Source organism: Cardiocondyla obscurior, linkage group LG04 (assembly GCF_019399895.1).
Source record: "Cardiocondyla obscurior isolate alpha-2009 linkage group LG04, Cobs3.1, whole genome shotgun sequence".
NCBI lineage: Eukaryota > Metazoa > Arthropoda > Insecta > Hymenoptera > Formicidae > Cardiocondyla > Cardiocondyla obscurior.
In genome coordinates this window covers 6,904,958-6,920,611 of record NC_091867.1, presented here as the reverse complement: position 1 = coordinate 6,920,611, position 15,654 = coordinate 6,904,958, and the positions used below count along the sequence as shown (strand labels likewise).

Sequence of the window (15,654 nt, the reverse complement as noted above, 5' to 3'; positions counted from 1 at the left end):
TTGGCTACCAGTTTCGATCAGAGTAACGCCATCTAAGCTAGTAGACGCATTTTTTAGAAGTACAATGCAACATGATGGCGCGACTACACTGCACATGTGTACATAGTGTACATAATCAGTATAACCATCTTCTGGCAGTTGTCTTCGATACTTCGAGGCAGGTATATCTTTGCATGAAATTATAAGCGATGTACACGATATCATTGTGCTAGGAATAGGTGCTCGTAAAAAAAAAAGAAAAAAGCGAGCTTTATCATTAACAGAGTATAACTGTGTTCGATCCGTGCTTCGTTAGCTTCTTGCACTTAAATATATTAATTTTCTTGAGTTCAATGATTTAAAGAATCTGTGAGATTAGTTAAAATATAAATCGTAATCGCACGTTTTACATGAGAAAATAATTCCCAGAATTAATCTGTTTGTTGCAGAAGTTACTCTAAAAAAGAAGTTACTTCAAAAAAATTGTCAGGAGCAAAGTGAGGGAGAAACCAAATAGATCGCATCAAGAATGTTTAATCAAAGTAATTCGTTAAGGACCGCTACGTCCAACACATCAAATCCGATGCAAGACTTTGAGGTTGTTTCGTCACCGGATGATTCGGTCTCCAGTTTGGCGTTTAGCCCAGCATCCATACCACAAAACTTTTTAGTAGCTGGTTCCTGGGACTGCAATGTTCGTTGTTGGGAAGTAGAACAATCTGGCAAAACAGTACCGAAATCCATGCAGAGTATGGCAGCTCCAGTGCTGGATGTATGCTGGAGTGATGTAAGTTTTTTAATTATTAATAATTGTATAGTTATATATAATAAATATTAACTAAATAACATTTATTTTAAAAATTATAATTAGGATGGAACTAAAGTATTTATGGCCGGTTGTGATAAAACTGCTAAGTGCTGGGACTTAGCTACAAATCAAAGTATACAAGTAGCAGCTCATGATGCACCAATTAGAACCTGTCACTGGATAAAAGCATCTACATATTCTTGTTTGATGACTGGATCTTGGGATAAGACACTAAGGGTTAATATTTAAGCCAATCTTATTTTGAGAACTAATGTTATATTTTATAATTTATCGTTTTTTTGCTTATTATTTTTTTATTAGTTTATAATTATTATTATAACATTTTTCTAATATAATTTTTTTTTATTAAAATGCAAAATTTTTAGTTTTGGGATTTACGGAATCCTAAACCTGCAATGACTATCAATTTGCCTGAAAGGTGTTATTGTGCAGATGTTGTAAGTATATTATAATAACATTTATTAATGCATGTAAAATCATTACTAATTAAGTATTTTTTCAGGAGTATCCCATGGCAGTTGTGGGAACAGCAGGACGTGGTTTAATCGTCTATCAACTAGAAGGTAGCCCGCGCGAATATAAACCAGTTGAGTTGAGCTTGAAGTATCAATATCGTTGCGTGGCAATCTTCAGGGACAAAAAGAAAGTACCAACTGGTTTCGCGATAGGAAGTACGGAAGGACGCGTCGCGATTCATCATCTAAATCTCAGTACAAAAGAGAATTTCACATTCAAATGCCACCGAACTAATGGCACGCCTAATGGATATCAAGATATATATGCGGTTTGTAAACATAAATTAAATATAAAAACTTATAACATTTTTTTATGTGGATAAATATATTAATTTTGCGATTTATAAACAGGTGAATGATATAGCTTTCCATCCAGTACATGGCACAGTAGCCACTGTAGGTGGAGATGGTACTTTTGGTTTTTGGGACAAAGACGCACGCACTAAATTGAAATCTTCTGAAACGATGGAACAGTCTATCACACGTTGCTGTTTCAATCACAATGGCCAAATATTTGCCTATGCCGTTTCTTATGATTGGTCTAAGGTATTGCTATTATTCGAAGAAAGATAATTGTTAAATTATTTATATAATATTAATTTGGAAATGTTTCAGGGCCACGAGTACTATAATCCGGCAAAGAAAAATCAAATTTTTCTGAGACCATGTTATGACGAACTGAAACCAAAAGCTACGCCCTGAATTAATGTTCGAGTAAAACGTCGCGAGCAAAATGACATGAATCTAAATATAATTACGAGGATTCACGTATTTTTCATCAATAAAACACTTTTTTTTTACTTAAAATTGTTAAAATGCATATGGAGGGTGATGGCCATTGCAAAAAGGAGGTGTCACTTTTTTTTAAGAAAGAATAAAGAGCAAATGACGCACGCGAAACATGCGTTTTGTAATACCTGATATATTAAATAAAATAGTATACTAAATTAAATAATGATTAAGTCATAAATAATTTAATTTACTTATGCATGTTGTGTACGTAAATGTGTACGTGAATTCAGTGCACTTGGAAGAATCGTTCAACCCTGAAAAAGGAATCGACGAATGAGTGAAGTTTTTGCAAGCCGTTTCATTTCAGTTTACAAAAGTTTTAATTTTTTTAAGAATAGTTAACAGTATTTTTGTTTGTTACAGTATCTCGTCGATAATATAATAAATTGCGATAATCGTAGTGCGTACAAACTAACAACGAAACAAAAATGGATCTGGATCTGGATCAGAAACATAGTAAGTATTTGTCGAAATGAATGCGAGAACAACGTGCTCTTTTTCTTTTTATATCTATACATAAATATATATATGATATATGTATATATACATAAATATATATATATATTATTAATGTATATATACATATTTATATATATTTATAAATTCGTGAATTTCTCTATTTCTTCTTCTCCCATCTCGTTTCCTGGTTTTCGGTGCATCTTGATTCATCCCATTGGATTAGTGGAGCAGCTTCTCTCTCGAGAGTGCAATTAATCAAAATTTACCATGTGTAGAGGATCTTTCGGTTTCGATATATAATACAATTTTCTCAAATTACGTCCCGTACAACGCGTCAGCAGTCGATCACTGGCCGAGTTATTCTAAACAAAGTGACACTAATATTGGTAGACGAACCGAACGGAAAATAAAGCGCGCTTCGAACATGCGATAACGCGTGTAATAACGTTTATTTATTTTTTTTTTTAAACAATGCGAACGTAAGGTAAAATATTCGACGGCGACATGAGGCGCGAATAGTTACATCGCTAATTGTTGCTAGCGCAAAATAATTATTCAAGCGCCTCTCAGCGCATTGCTTAAAAAAAAAAAGAAGAAAATTATCTAAACATGCTAAACTAACAGCCGGGACTTAATCTTATCGATAATCATCGCGTTCGAAAATACGCAGTAATTTAAAAAAAAAAAAAAAGACGTAGGGAGATCATTTCAAATCTTCCACGAAGGCCGAGCTGCACACCCTTGCCTGTCGGACGTTCCGGAAACGACGATTACATCTCGTGTAGAATTGCAATAAATGAAACCGGGATAAGATCTACAAGATCGCGCGCAGTAAAATACAAAATTTCCTTCCGAGTGATCACGCCAGCAGAACTTCCGAACATTTCCCTCGTCACAAGCGTAGGTTTTCATTCGCGAAACGAAATGACGGACTACATCCGTCCTCACCTCTCGTGGAGTCATTTTAGTAAAAATCTCTAGGCTTGCCCTTTTTGCGCCGGATACTCCGACATTTGCGCGTTTTCCCCTTTGGCAGATTTGAGTCCGAGCGCGAGATTCGTGCGATTTGTATCCCGCGTAAAGGGCGTCCTAAGCCCTGCTTTAGCGGCTGCAAAACCGGAGGCTCCTCAGCATCGTGTAAGGGTTGGAGAACTGGAGAATCACCGGTTCGCACCGTCGTATCTACACTCTCTCCCTCACGCGCTTGCTCTTAAATTACTATTACTTATTATTATTACTATTGTTACAATGTATTCACTATGGTAAGATGCTATGATACAGTAGACTCCACACGTCTATTTTCACAATTCAGTTTACAATTACGACAAATTCTCACGCTTCTCCCTTTCGCTTTTCTTTTTACAACCCCGACTTCACTACGATTATCGCGCTAGACTTCTCTCATTCTGCAAACCCGCGGAACCTAAGAGTTGTAGCTATCTTCCAAACAAATTCACAAAATTTGTATTTTTATAAATAAAACATTTCATTTTTTTTTCTCTTTCTTTTACAAGAAGTGTCCAAGATTTGATGGAAATTTAAAGAATTGTTTGAAGACTGTAGACTATTAATCTCAACGTTTTCAGATTTGCAGAATAGATAGTATGTCTCTTGCGCGAAACGCAAGAAAGGAACGGTTCGGACGCGCGTCGTCGAACAGGATGTGAACGAGAGAAAGAAAGAGAGAGAGAGAAAAAGAGAAAATGCTAAGCTTGGATGATATCATTATATTCAGATGAAATGACGATATATGGAGTGACTACAGAATCGATGATTTGCGACGCGCGTTCCGTGCCGTTCTGCGTCGTCGAGCGGCTGATCGCCTCGTTGTTCAATCGTTCGACATGGCTGTAACGGAGCTTTTCGCTAATTTTCATCCCTCTGCCTCCGTCACGGCACGCGACTTTGAACTCGGCGCGTCTAAAGAATGTCCAACAATTGTTCTTTTTGTTTTAGTTTTGTACACAAAATACCAACTATCTGTGCTGGAAAATGCACATACTGCTTGTACGCGTCATATATATCTATGTATAATATTTATATATGTATATGGTGTATTGTTTTGCATTTAGAGCGCGTCGTTATCTAAAAATTATTTATAGGTATTCACCGTTTACACATTGCGTAATATCGTGTTGAGTGTAGCAGTGGACTCTTTTCTATCACGGTGTTTTACAATATGCGAATATATATACATACACAAAACCATTCATTATTAAACGTATGTTTCGCATATACTTCGTTTTATAGTTCTTTCCGCCTTTGTTCCACGCTCAGAAAGTAGACGCTTCGAACAGATGTGAGGATGTGAAGCTATATTGAAGAACACCGAACGTTCCGGTAGACGCAATTCTCGTTTGAAGAGAACAATCATTTACTTATTTAAATATGATGATCCATCGACAGCGATGTTGAATTATTTAATTGTTTAATTTTCATAACGCAACTTTATAAAGTATTTATATGATCTACTACTCTTATATATAATCTCTTTTAAATACAATCTCTTTAAAAAATCTAAGATGTATTTCCTTATCGGGAAATCATCGCAATCGTTATACTTTTAATGTTTTAATTTTAATTTTGAGTTAACATTTTTATCAAATTAAATTGAAATTTAAACTAAGGGATATAAGTTTGTTACTTAATCACGTTTAGTTCATCACGAGCGCGTAACTTCCTTGAGTTAAATATATTACCACTATATACTCTGAAAACGGCTTTTTTTTTTTTTAATTTTTCTACATTAACTTCCAGTCTGTGCGTGGGACTCTTTGTGGCATTTTTCACAAAAAAATTGTATAAAGGACGACATAAAGATACGTTTTCAAACGTAGTTCAGGGAAAAAAAAACTGTCGCAGAGACGCTTCATTCAAATTTCGCCACTTTCTTCCTAAAATATTTGTTCGTATATACCATACACGTTTTCTCTTTTTCTCTCTCGCACTCCTGTTTTTCGGTACACACTTTTCACATACACATACGCGGTAACGCACTCATACTAATTCAGGCAATCCGGAAATGGATATATTTGTCGACTACATGGTAGCCACAGCGCTCGACCAATGGAACGAGAGAGACACTTTATCTCCCTGCTTATTATCTTATGACGTTCCTTATAACGTGCTTCTTCGTGGTATTTCCCGAAGGTAGAGGCGTCTCGTCCTTTATACCTTCGACGACCTCGAAGTTGACGAATTAATATCGAACAGCTGAGTTCACCGACGGGTTAAGAGAAAGATCGACACATTATACACCGATCCTCTCACCCCATTGGACGATCGTTAAAAACTAGGATTTCTAAACGAGGAGAGGAAAGTAGACTGTCGATCGCGACTTCGTTTTACTCACTGCTGTCGTAGGTTTCGCTTGTCGCGCGCAAGATCGTAGCTCGCGATTTCTATTTCTTTCGTTTTTTTACTTCGCTCGCAGGTTCACCGAAACAAGAACGAACCTTTGTCACATTAACGACGTGAACGGGAGGGTCGGTTTTGCAACTGGGATTGGATAAGAGGGGAGGGATGTAAGAAGCTTCCAGAGATAAGCGTGAAAGACATCGCACATCGAGGCACGTGTCTTCTTGTCTTTTACCTAGTTTTTTTTTCCTTCTTTGTCGTTGGACTTCGTTCTTTTCATGGAGGTAAGAATATCAGGAAGGAGCGTAAACCGTATTTGAGAGCGAGGGGTATAAAGCCAGAGAAGTGAGAGAAAATCGCTCGGCGGCTTCTTAGTTGTTCATTTCCGTCAATGTAGACTTCATTTCTTGCCCTTTTGGCTTCATCCCTACAATGTTAAGCTCTCTCCTGGTATTCTTATCTCTATGGTTCTTTCGATCTGCTAAGAATCTAGATACAAATTTGCGCGCAATATGGGCGATTTGTAATGCGACTACTCTTTTTCCTTGTTCTACTCTCAGTTGAGAACAACGAACTTGAACGAATTTCGATACTAAGAGCCGGTTGTTACCGGACGTCAGTTAAAACTAATTCTGCCTAATTCATTTTTTTTTGTTTCTCAGCATTATAGACAGGTCTATAACTATAATTCACTGTTGACCGAGATTGCTTTTACATGAGCAGAATATTTATTGTTGATGCTCCGATGTGGTTGATGCAAGTATAAATTAATCTAATAATAAAATGGCCAATTTAACTATTAAAGATACATTACTTCTGTTATTGGGCCAAGTAGTCTTTCAAACTACGTAATAAACGTACGTATTTATTATAAATGTGTTTAAACATTTTTTTAACAAGATTTTATCATAAATTTATTCGCACTCAACGAATACGGAACAACAACCGATCTGCTCTTAATGGATTTAATTAACACTGCCGTGATTAAAGCGCACATGCGATCGAAATTAACGAGGACCGTAAAGCGTCCCTATAGCGATATTATCGATATAACAATGATGATGATAATCATAGTCACTAATGTACATCCTATCTAATTTCTGTACAAAGTTCAATTGCACAATGCATTTCTGATTTCCCACGAATGGAGTAGTACAATTTTATTAATTTTTTTTTTCTTTTAGGATAATAATTGTAAGCGCTTGCTCCTCAAGGCAGCTCCACGAGAGAGTGATACCTGGCAGTAAAGGAAAACAGTTTTGTCGATCGAACAGTCGACCGATTGTCGAACAAACACTGAACTCATGACTGTTTTCGTTCTTCGCACAATGTAAGTATAGACAAAGAGCTTATAACGAGCTATGCACGCAATAGTGTTAATGAAATTTCAATCAATAAATATTCTCTGCGCGAAAATCGTGAGAACGTGGAATTATTGTTAAATCACATTTTCGAACATCAGTCGAATAATCTTAATTATTAAAAACGAGGGTTATATCGAAAAATGATTTTGAGAAAATTCTCTGCCGTTTTCATTCGTCAACGTATAAAAATATTAACACTAAAACAATTTTTTTTTTAACTAAATCAAATTTACTCAACGTTATTACGAGATATATCGTTTGTAATATGATGCACTTCCTGTTTGATCGTTAAATATTCTTTACAAGACAAATATTCTTTTACCACGATATCAACGAAACGTATCACATATGTGTTACAACGGCTCAAAACTTGAGAGACATTACATACATATAATGATGCCAGGTGACACTGATGAGCTAGCTTGATTGCAAAATGATGTTTACATGTATAAGGGTATGTTCACACGCGCGCTCGAGTGTCCATAGAATCACGCAAAATTTTACACAATCTGCATGCGATTAGTCTATACACTTTCACCCATCGGTATACATGTGACGTGCGCTTCCACCGTACTCTTTTATCGCTAAAATACATTCGTGACAGAGACGTGTGTATCCACGTTTCTCATATAATTCTTAAATATATTATATAATAAAAGAAAATAACTTTTAAAAAAATTTATAACAAGAAATGTGGATGAATGAAACAGGATATGTAATTAAAAATGACTACCGATCTTATTCAGCATAAATATGCGGACACACATGAGCGTTTTAATAAAAAAGTCTTACTTACTATACAGCGCGTTTTGATTTTCACAACGACAAGCTTTCAAGAGCTGAATCCGAAGAGTAGATCGCAGTTTTAAGTTTCAATGATCGTTTAATGCGGAAAGATTTACTTGCGCAATATCTACTTGAAAATTTATCGCGTAGAGATTTAAGAATATTTCCAAGATACCTTGAGAATATGAACGCCTTAATGCGTGTACTGTAACGAGATCAGTGTCGAAGATACAAATATGAAGATTAGTTTGGTAGATGTCGGAAAACTGCTCGGCCAAAAGCACGGGTGTGAACGACCCTTATGAAAAGAAATCGGCAAGCGACTCGCCAAGTCCTCTTCGACGGGGCGGCGAGTCACCTTATCACAATCTTCGTCGACGTCATGGTGGCGTTTGCCGTTGTTATAATGACGATGATGGAAGAAGCGCCAGTGGATGATGTTTCGCAACAATGACAAACGGCACGACGCAGCAACGTCAAAGAAATCACCGTCACCGATCGGACGAGTATCGCGCGTTCCGGCCTTAAATCCGGAAATAACGATTAGCCGATTCTTTTTTACTTCTTTTCTTCATCCAGCCTCAACACGACGAAGCCACCACACTGCACCTTCACGTATACCCGCACCACACTGTAGCACCTCAACACATTGCAATTGTCATGGCCTATGGAACCTGCAATTAAAAACCAAAGTGTTAATTACAAAAGAACAGCGCTTCAATCATATACAATAATTATAGAAGTTTTTATCAACTTCAACCAATTTTCATTAGATGATTAAATTTTATCGGGTATAGTTTTATTTTGATAATTCAAGACGAGTTCATTATATGTGCTCCAATTCGATTTTTACAAGGCTGCATATATTTCGTGGAGCATTTTAGCAAAATGCTGAGATGGTGCCAAGTGTGCTTTTGAAGAAGTTTCGCTTTAAAATTCGTAGTTTCAAGTACCTGGTGAGGTGTCGGCTATCCTCGTGAACGGCCATCTCCGAACTCTTGAACTCGTTTAACTCCTTCCTAATGGCAGCCTTGTCCTTTGGAGTTAATCGTGTCCAAGGTTTGTCGGCTCTTCTGTCGTAATCGTGAGCCTGCGTTACCTCGATATAGTCATTGAACCTGATAATCTGCAAAACAACGGGGGAAAGATAAGTATGTGTATATCAGTTTTAACTTTTATAACTTTCTCTTTTTTTTTTTTTTTTTTTTTTAAGCTCTTATCAGAAAGAAAATAGCATCTCCGTAAAGTGATGCATGTTAAAATACCGGTTGAACACGGTAGCTTCTGGTAAAATCTATACCTATTTAAAGAAAAACATACAGGTAACGTGTAACAAAAACTTGTGACAATTTACGAAGGAACCTTTTTCGTTTTACCTTTTTCTCTTTAAGTTCTTCAACGGTCGGTCGAAAACTTAGCTTTCGCAGTAGATAGCGTTTCTTCTCTTCTTTCTGCTTTTTCTCTTCGGCGGGACTTTGTTCTGAATAGAAAAGGGAAAAAAATTAAAAAATTACTTATAAATTCGGAGTTTCTAAAAACAGAGAGTGTACTCGAGTACAGATATTGCTATTTCGACTAAAAAAAAAACGTAGATAATTAAAAAAAAATTGCATTACATTTCTTTTCAAATTTACTTTTAAAATAACGTCCCGTAATCTTCGATTGTTATTTATCGTTGAAAAACGCGAAAACTAATAGAGCGAACTTACTTTTCAAAATATTCCTCTCCTCAAGTTCCTCTTGAGTCGGCCGCATGCTCAGCCGCCTGAAATGAAAGTGGCACGAGAATCAGTGCAAGTTCATCGGCCGCTTTAATCTTCCTTCACGAGCGAGGGAGATATTCGAGGGAGAAAACGAGGCATCCGCTTTGTGCAAACAATGTGATTCACCGCGAGACCACTCGTCCTATTATTCGCGCGTAATCTTTTCGAGAGACAGCTGTTATTTCAAGCTCGTTTTCACATGAGTCAGATCTGTCAGTTGACGAACTGACGTCGATGGGAAAAGAGCGAGAACAAGAGACGAATATCTCCCGAAAATATGTATACGCAGCTCCGTTATTACTATAAAAAAGAAAAATGATTTTAACAATTCCTTCACGAGGAAAGAAAAACAAGAAGATTATCCGGATTGTGCACATTAAGCATTAGGAGGGTGAGGAGATAATAAACCTCCATCGATATTCTCTGACTAATTTTACTATAACTTTTCTTAAGCCGCGTAAAAATATTTTACAATAATTATATTTTCATAAACGATTGGTCGTGCGATCGTTTCAATAAAAATTCATAAAACTTCCGGAGGTTTCGCCAGTGTTCTTCGAAATATATTATTAAATATATAATTTGCAAGAGCAATAACAATTTTTCCGAAAATAAAGACGAATGCGTGATTGAAATTCTCTTATTCTCGACGCGATCGTGTGAACATCATTTGATAAACGGTTAAATAATTTTCTCACCTAATAAGCTTGGCACCAATGGCCTCTTTCGTCTCTTGCCTCTCATTGTCCGTCTGCAGCTGAAGGATGTTCCTGTTGATGAGCTCCTGTCTATCTGGCCTGAGGGCGAGTTTCAGCGAAAGCGATTCCTTGCGCGCGATTTTGGCTGCCAGACGGCCTATCGAGACAGAAAGTGTCGAATCTGCTCTTAGCTCGTTAAATCTGCCACTCTTCGCTCGCCGAGTATCGATGCGCGAAGGAAAAGGGTGATTTATTACAGGATCGCAGAAATTAATTTAATTTAAATGAAAACAAGTCAATTTCGAGATAATTATTTAACGCGCTAAATAATTTCTTCTTTTTTTTTTCACACATTGTGGATTTAAATCAGCATGTAAAGTTTAGAGTAAATTTCACACAGACGCTCATTAAAGTGCGTATCGATGTTAATTAATTTCTCGTCCGATAGCGCGTTACGATTGCTGATTAATTACCGTCCATGATCAACGAGCAGCTGAAGCTGCGGGGTAACAGCGGTGGGGCGTGTTCGGTCGACTCGATCGACGCGCAAATGATAGACATCGTCGACGCGGTCCATATCGACAGCATCGTATCTCTCACTCCGTCTGTCGTCTCCTACGAACGTGATTTCGAGGCGAAAAGCCCACGGAAGCATGTCCGAAGGGATTGCAATCGTCGCTCCGGCGGTATTAATTACCGTCGGCTTTCGCGTTCAACCTTTCTGCGTTGTACGGCATCCGCTACGTACGCCCCGGGTATTATCCCTCGATCGTATCACGAAAATCAATTTCGAGAGGATGTGCGAATTGGGGATCAGCTTAATTCGAGGGGCGGCACAGCTTCGCGGCCCGTCGCGTCGCCCACGCGGGTTAATGAAAAGTTCATCAAGCGAGAATCCGCGAGAATTCGCGATAATATTTTCGGACGAAGAAGCGACGAGGAACTGAGCGACTCGCCGGTTATTTTAAGGGATCGATATAAACCACCTCTTAAGCAGCCGCCCGCGAACATGTACATGTGACCTGGCGCGAGTATAATTAGTCCCGGTTGCTGAAGACTGATTTAAAACGTTGAGCAATCGCGCAGATGTATCGTGGGAAAATCAACGCGACATCTCCGGTGAGACGTTTAATCCGCGAGCCGTGCTACAAGCGACGCCGGTGAGATTATTCTCTTTTAACATACCGATTATAGAAATCCCCCGGTTACGAATAATTAATCGTCTACGCGCGATCTTTTAAAGCGGAGCGGAGAATCGGCACATAAAGAATCTTTCATAACGAGTAGGAAATTAAAATTCGATTCTGGACGCTTAACGGAATCGAGCGAGCTTCCGTTGCCCGATATTCAGTGCCACGAATTACGAGCGAAACTCACTCAGCGAAATGCTAAATGCGAAAGCATGAATCTTAAGTTCGTCGCGAGGCGCTTACATTGATTATTTGACGCCGTCAACATCGAAGTTTTGACTTTCTTTTCGAATTTCTCAGCCCTCGCAAACGCTTCCAGCCCATCAGCCGAGTTTCCTCGAACTTCCGCCTTTTTCTTTTTTTCCTTGTTCTTTTTTTTCTTCTTCTTTTATTTTCATGTTCCACAAAGTTTTTCTGGCACCTGCGATCGACTCAGCTCTCCTTCCCGGTTATACCTTCGAGATTTAAAGCGGTTTGTCGCGTCTCTCTCTCTTTTCCCACTCGCAAGAAAACGTTATCGTGAGCACACGACAAGGCGACTATTTATAAATTCGTTCGAAAGTCCATTCAACCAAATCACGTCTGGAGAGTTTGAAACCTCGTATCTCGATGGAAAAATGCATGAGCGGGAGCGCGAAATAAACATGGCCCTCGCTTGCTTTCGCGTAACTGCATTCGTGACCGTACATTTTTATCGTGCTGCCATATAGACGTAGCGCGATTTAAACCTCCACCTCTGGCGGAATTGCGATATGGATCTTCGCGGGTTGCGGGAGCATTTTTTTCTTGTTTTTTTTTTTTTTTTATAGAAAAACGGTTCAGCTCTCACCGAGAGGCCTCGTCGATCGACACGGCGGTAGTTTTTCATCGCGCAGCAAGTGGAGTGTCCATCAAAATTCCACGAAGCAACGTGAAGTTACTATCTGCCTAATTGATTGCCGAGAGGCAAGCACGTGCTCCAAAAAACATCGAGGTAAAATCGAAATTGCAAAACTCAGTCTACTATTTACGCTGATTATTGCGGTATAAACTGCGTGCCACGCAGTATTGTGTACTTGTTCTCCACATTAATCTGTGCAGTTTTGCGTAAATTTAGCTGATACAGACCGACGCTAATAAACATCTTCTAGTAACAAAGGTCTAAAAAAAAAAAAAAAAAGACGGACCTCTTGCCTTTCTCGCCAAAAAGTAATTCCGTTCAATAATTATTTTTCAGTAATTACAATTACTGATCAGTTAAGCGAGTAACACAAATAAAATTTATTATAATTATTAATTTCATCGGAATGCATATACGATTTTTATTAAATATGATCTAATTAAATCCATACTAAAATACAAACTGAGGGATATGATAATCTTTCGAGTCCAAAACGTTTTTGCGAAACGACCACCACGCAATTTGAGGATTAAATTCACAATATTGATAGCAAAGTAACTCACTTTTTTCGTCGTCGTAATCATCTCTGTAGAGAACCTGGCCGTCACCCGAGTCTCCGTCCGCGTCTTCCCGGATGACGTAAGGTCTCGCGTTCTCTTTGTTCTCCAGGGTGCAGGGCAGCGCGAGGCCGAATCTGACCGGTCGGCTGCTGAAAGAACGAGGCACGATACACGTGCGGGTTCGTTAATACCGTAGTTCCAGTAGTACAGGGAATTATTGATGCTACATGAACCAACGTTTCTATTCTACGGTGCTACAAGGGCGAGATGCGAGATGGGGTATATGCGCAGAGGGAACAAAGGGATAGGTACTTAACAGCGGACCACGCCACGTGAAACGATAAAATCTCGCGCGTATTTCGCACGTCCACCTGAGCCCGGCTGCTGTTGTCGTTCGACACGTTGAATGTCACTTTCCTATTCGTATCAAACGCGATCTAAGTCGGCGACACGTGACGGCGAGAATTTATCGCCGAATTGGAAGCCGCGCGGCGCACGGGATGGGGAAAACCCCCGAACACTAATTGCAATAACTCTGGAAACTCAACGTTCAACGTGTTCGGACTCGCGGCTCTTGGCTCGATCCATGAAGCGCACTGCGCTTCGCGCCGGGGAATTTTTGAATTCCATTACAATCTTTGCCAATTACATGTCTGTTTTAATACAAAATTTTTTTCTTCTTAAGCGGAGTGCGTGACGTCAGAAGCGAGAGGTGCCTCGAGTCAAATATTTTTAAAGGTTGAAAAGCCGAAGGCGTGTTTAAAGCATCAAAGCAATAATGTAATACGAACAAAAGCTTCGACAGAAACTGCCGTTTCTTGTTGTAACGTGCTTAAAATTCGCGTAAGGCAAAGAACAAAAAAAAAAAACATTTTAACTTAATATTAATCAAATATTAAAATTAATAAGTAGTTTCTATGAATATTTATAAATCATGGACAACGATTGACAACTAAATATCATTTGTATTAATTAAAAATACCATTAAGCATCTTCCTCGTAAATTTTTTTGTTGTGCAGAAATTGCGGTAAAAAGGGGAGGACTTTACAGGCAAGAATGTAATATTCATCGTAACAATCATAATTAATACACGGCCTTATCCATCATTACATAAAACATATTCAAAGATCAAATACATCACAGAAATAATTATTAATGTATAGAAAGAGCAGCATGCTATTTTATTCATGTAACGGGATTAAAAAAGGGCCACATAAAATACAATCGAAATAAATAATTTAAATATCAAAGATAAATGTGCCGGAAAAGTCGAGGGGGAAGAAAAATCGCATACTCACAGAAAAATGGCTAACCGACACTTCCTCTCGCAATTATCCGACTCGCTCAAATGCCGCGAGTTACTTCCGCGAATAATACCGTCGACCGGATGACGGATCGCGACTTGCGAGACCGATTGCTTTGCGCAAAAAAAAAAAAAAAATAAGGGGGAAATTAACGAACCCCGTCCGTCTCTCGCGCGATATTCGATTCACGTGGTGTGTCATGCGTGATCGAATGGTGCGGCGTGACAAGCGTAAGACGAGAGATTTTTCATGGGGTTCCCTAAGGTTTTCTCATGCTTAAAACGTTGGACGCGCGTTGCCATGCTCACGGCGCTCGCGAAAGGAATCACCGAAAGGTAGGTGGATAGGCGGGATTTGGAGGCACTTTGGTTCTTTCGCGATCAATCGCGCCGTAAGACAAAATACGTAAAAGACAATATACACAATATACGTATATATATATGTACATATATGTATATACCATCGGTTCGCAAACATGCTTAATTAGAGACCAATGCCCAATTACCATATTCTCATCCTAGGCCTCAACGGTGGCCTTCTGGTTAAGCACAAGAAAAATACGATGCTTTACTAGTGACTGACATGTTAATGATAGGTGCACGAATTACATTCCATGAGTACTCGCTTGCGAGAGCGTACATTCCTTTAATAATTCCGTCTCGCGTTTCGTCGTAACATTACGAGCAATAACGTGCAACACGTTTTCTCGACCCATTCGTGACTCATTGTGCATACCGCGGTAAGATTTTCATTACCATTGACGTATGACAAATTGTTCTCATAATGCCATTAAATGAATCTGTCCTCGCAGCTTTTTATTTCTAATTTTATCTCGTTAACTATTTAGGTAATTAAAAATTATTTGTACTAAATAATTATTTACTTTCTATAAGCGTTCACAAAATTTTGGATGGCACTAGTCACTAGGGTGTTACGAAAAGTTTGGATACTATTTACGGATAGCGATCAACTTGTTAATATTTAAGAGGCTAAAAATAAATATCTACATACATTCAATATTCTTAAAGCAATCTTAATATCAAATTATACTTTGAATGAGATTTGCTATTGTACATATTCTTTTTTTTGTTTTAATTTTGCCATTTTACTCGGGCAGCCGGTACAAGCTGGCAAGAAGACTACAAGTGACGAGACGGGAAATTAAAGGACTACGTTC

The 15,654-nt window shown here is 38.4% G+C and overlaps 2 protein-coding genes across 11 annotated transcripts in view; one reads left to right on the top strand and one right to left on the bottom strand.

The window, feature by feature from the left end:
* Positions 1-21: 21 nt before the first annotated feature.
* Positions 22-2,296, top strand: Rae1 (ribonucleic acid export 1). The gene is made up of 7 exons (XM_070654726.1): positions 22-161; positions 429-766; positions 851-1,024; positions 1,174-1,245; positions 1,311-1,592; positions 1,675-1,869; positions 1,939-2,296. Exons 2-7 carry the CDS (start codon positions 509-511, stop codon positions 2,023-2,025), a joined length of 1,068 nt encoding a protein of 355 aa, XP_070510827.1. The 5' UTR covers positions 22-161; positions 429-508; the 3' UTR covers positions 2,026-2,296.
* A 115-nt stretch (positions 2,297-2,411) lies between these two features.
* Positions 2,412-15,654, bottom strand: part of LOC139101507 (phosphatase and actin regulator 2) — a 173,078-nt gene continuing 159,835 nt past the window's right edge. For 5 of the 10 annotated variants that reach the window (XM_070654700.1, XM_070654702.1, XM_070654703.1 and 2 more), the window contains 7 exons: positions 14,983-15,015; positions 13,176-13,321; positions 10,543-10,723; positions 9,791-9,846; positions 9,458-9,561; positions 9,035-9,207; positions 2,412-8,755 (listed from right to left, as the gene is read on the bottom strand). In XM_070654700.1, coding sequence (XP_070510801.1) covers positions 8,740-8,755; positions 9,035-9,207; positions 9,458-9,561; positions 9,791-9,846; positions 10,543-10,723; positions 13,176-13,321; positions 14,983-15,015 — 709 coding nt within the window. In that variant the 3' untranslated portion in view covers positions 2,412-8,739. The remainder of the gene's footprint in view (positions 8,756-9,034; positions 9,208-9,457; positions 9,562-9,790; positions 9,847-10,542; positions 10,724-13,175; positions 13,322-14,982; positions 15,016-15,654) is intronic. The other 5 variants (XM_070654695.1, XM_070654696.1, XM_070654698.1 and 2 more) reach the window with 5 other exon arrangements.

Excerpts from the sequence above, each read along its gene's own strand:
- Rae1 (XM_070654726.1), top strand. The coding sequence starts at position 509 with ATGTTTAATCAAAGTAATTCGTTAAGGACCGCTACGTCCAACACATCA. Across the intron at positions 1,246-1,310 it reads GGTGTTATTGTGCAGATGTT|GAGTATCCCATGGCAGTTGT; the intron begins GTAAGTATATTA and ends GTATTTTTTCAG. Across the intron at positions 1,593-1,674 it reads GATATCAAGATATATATGCG|GTGAATGATATAGCTTTCCA; the intron begins GTTTGTAAACAT and ends ATTTATAAACAG.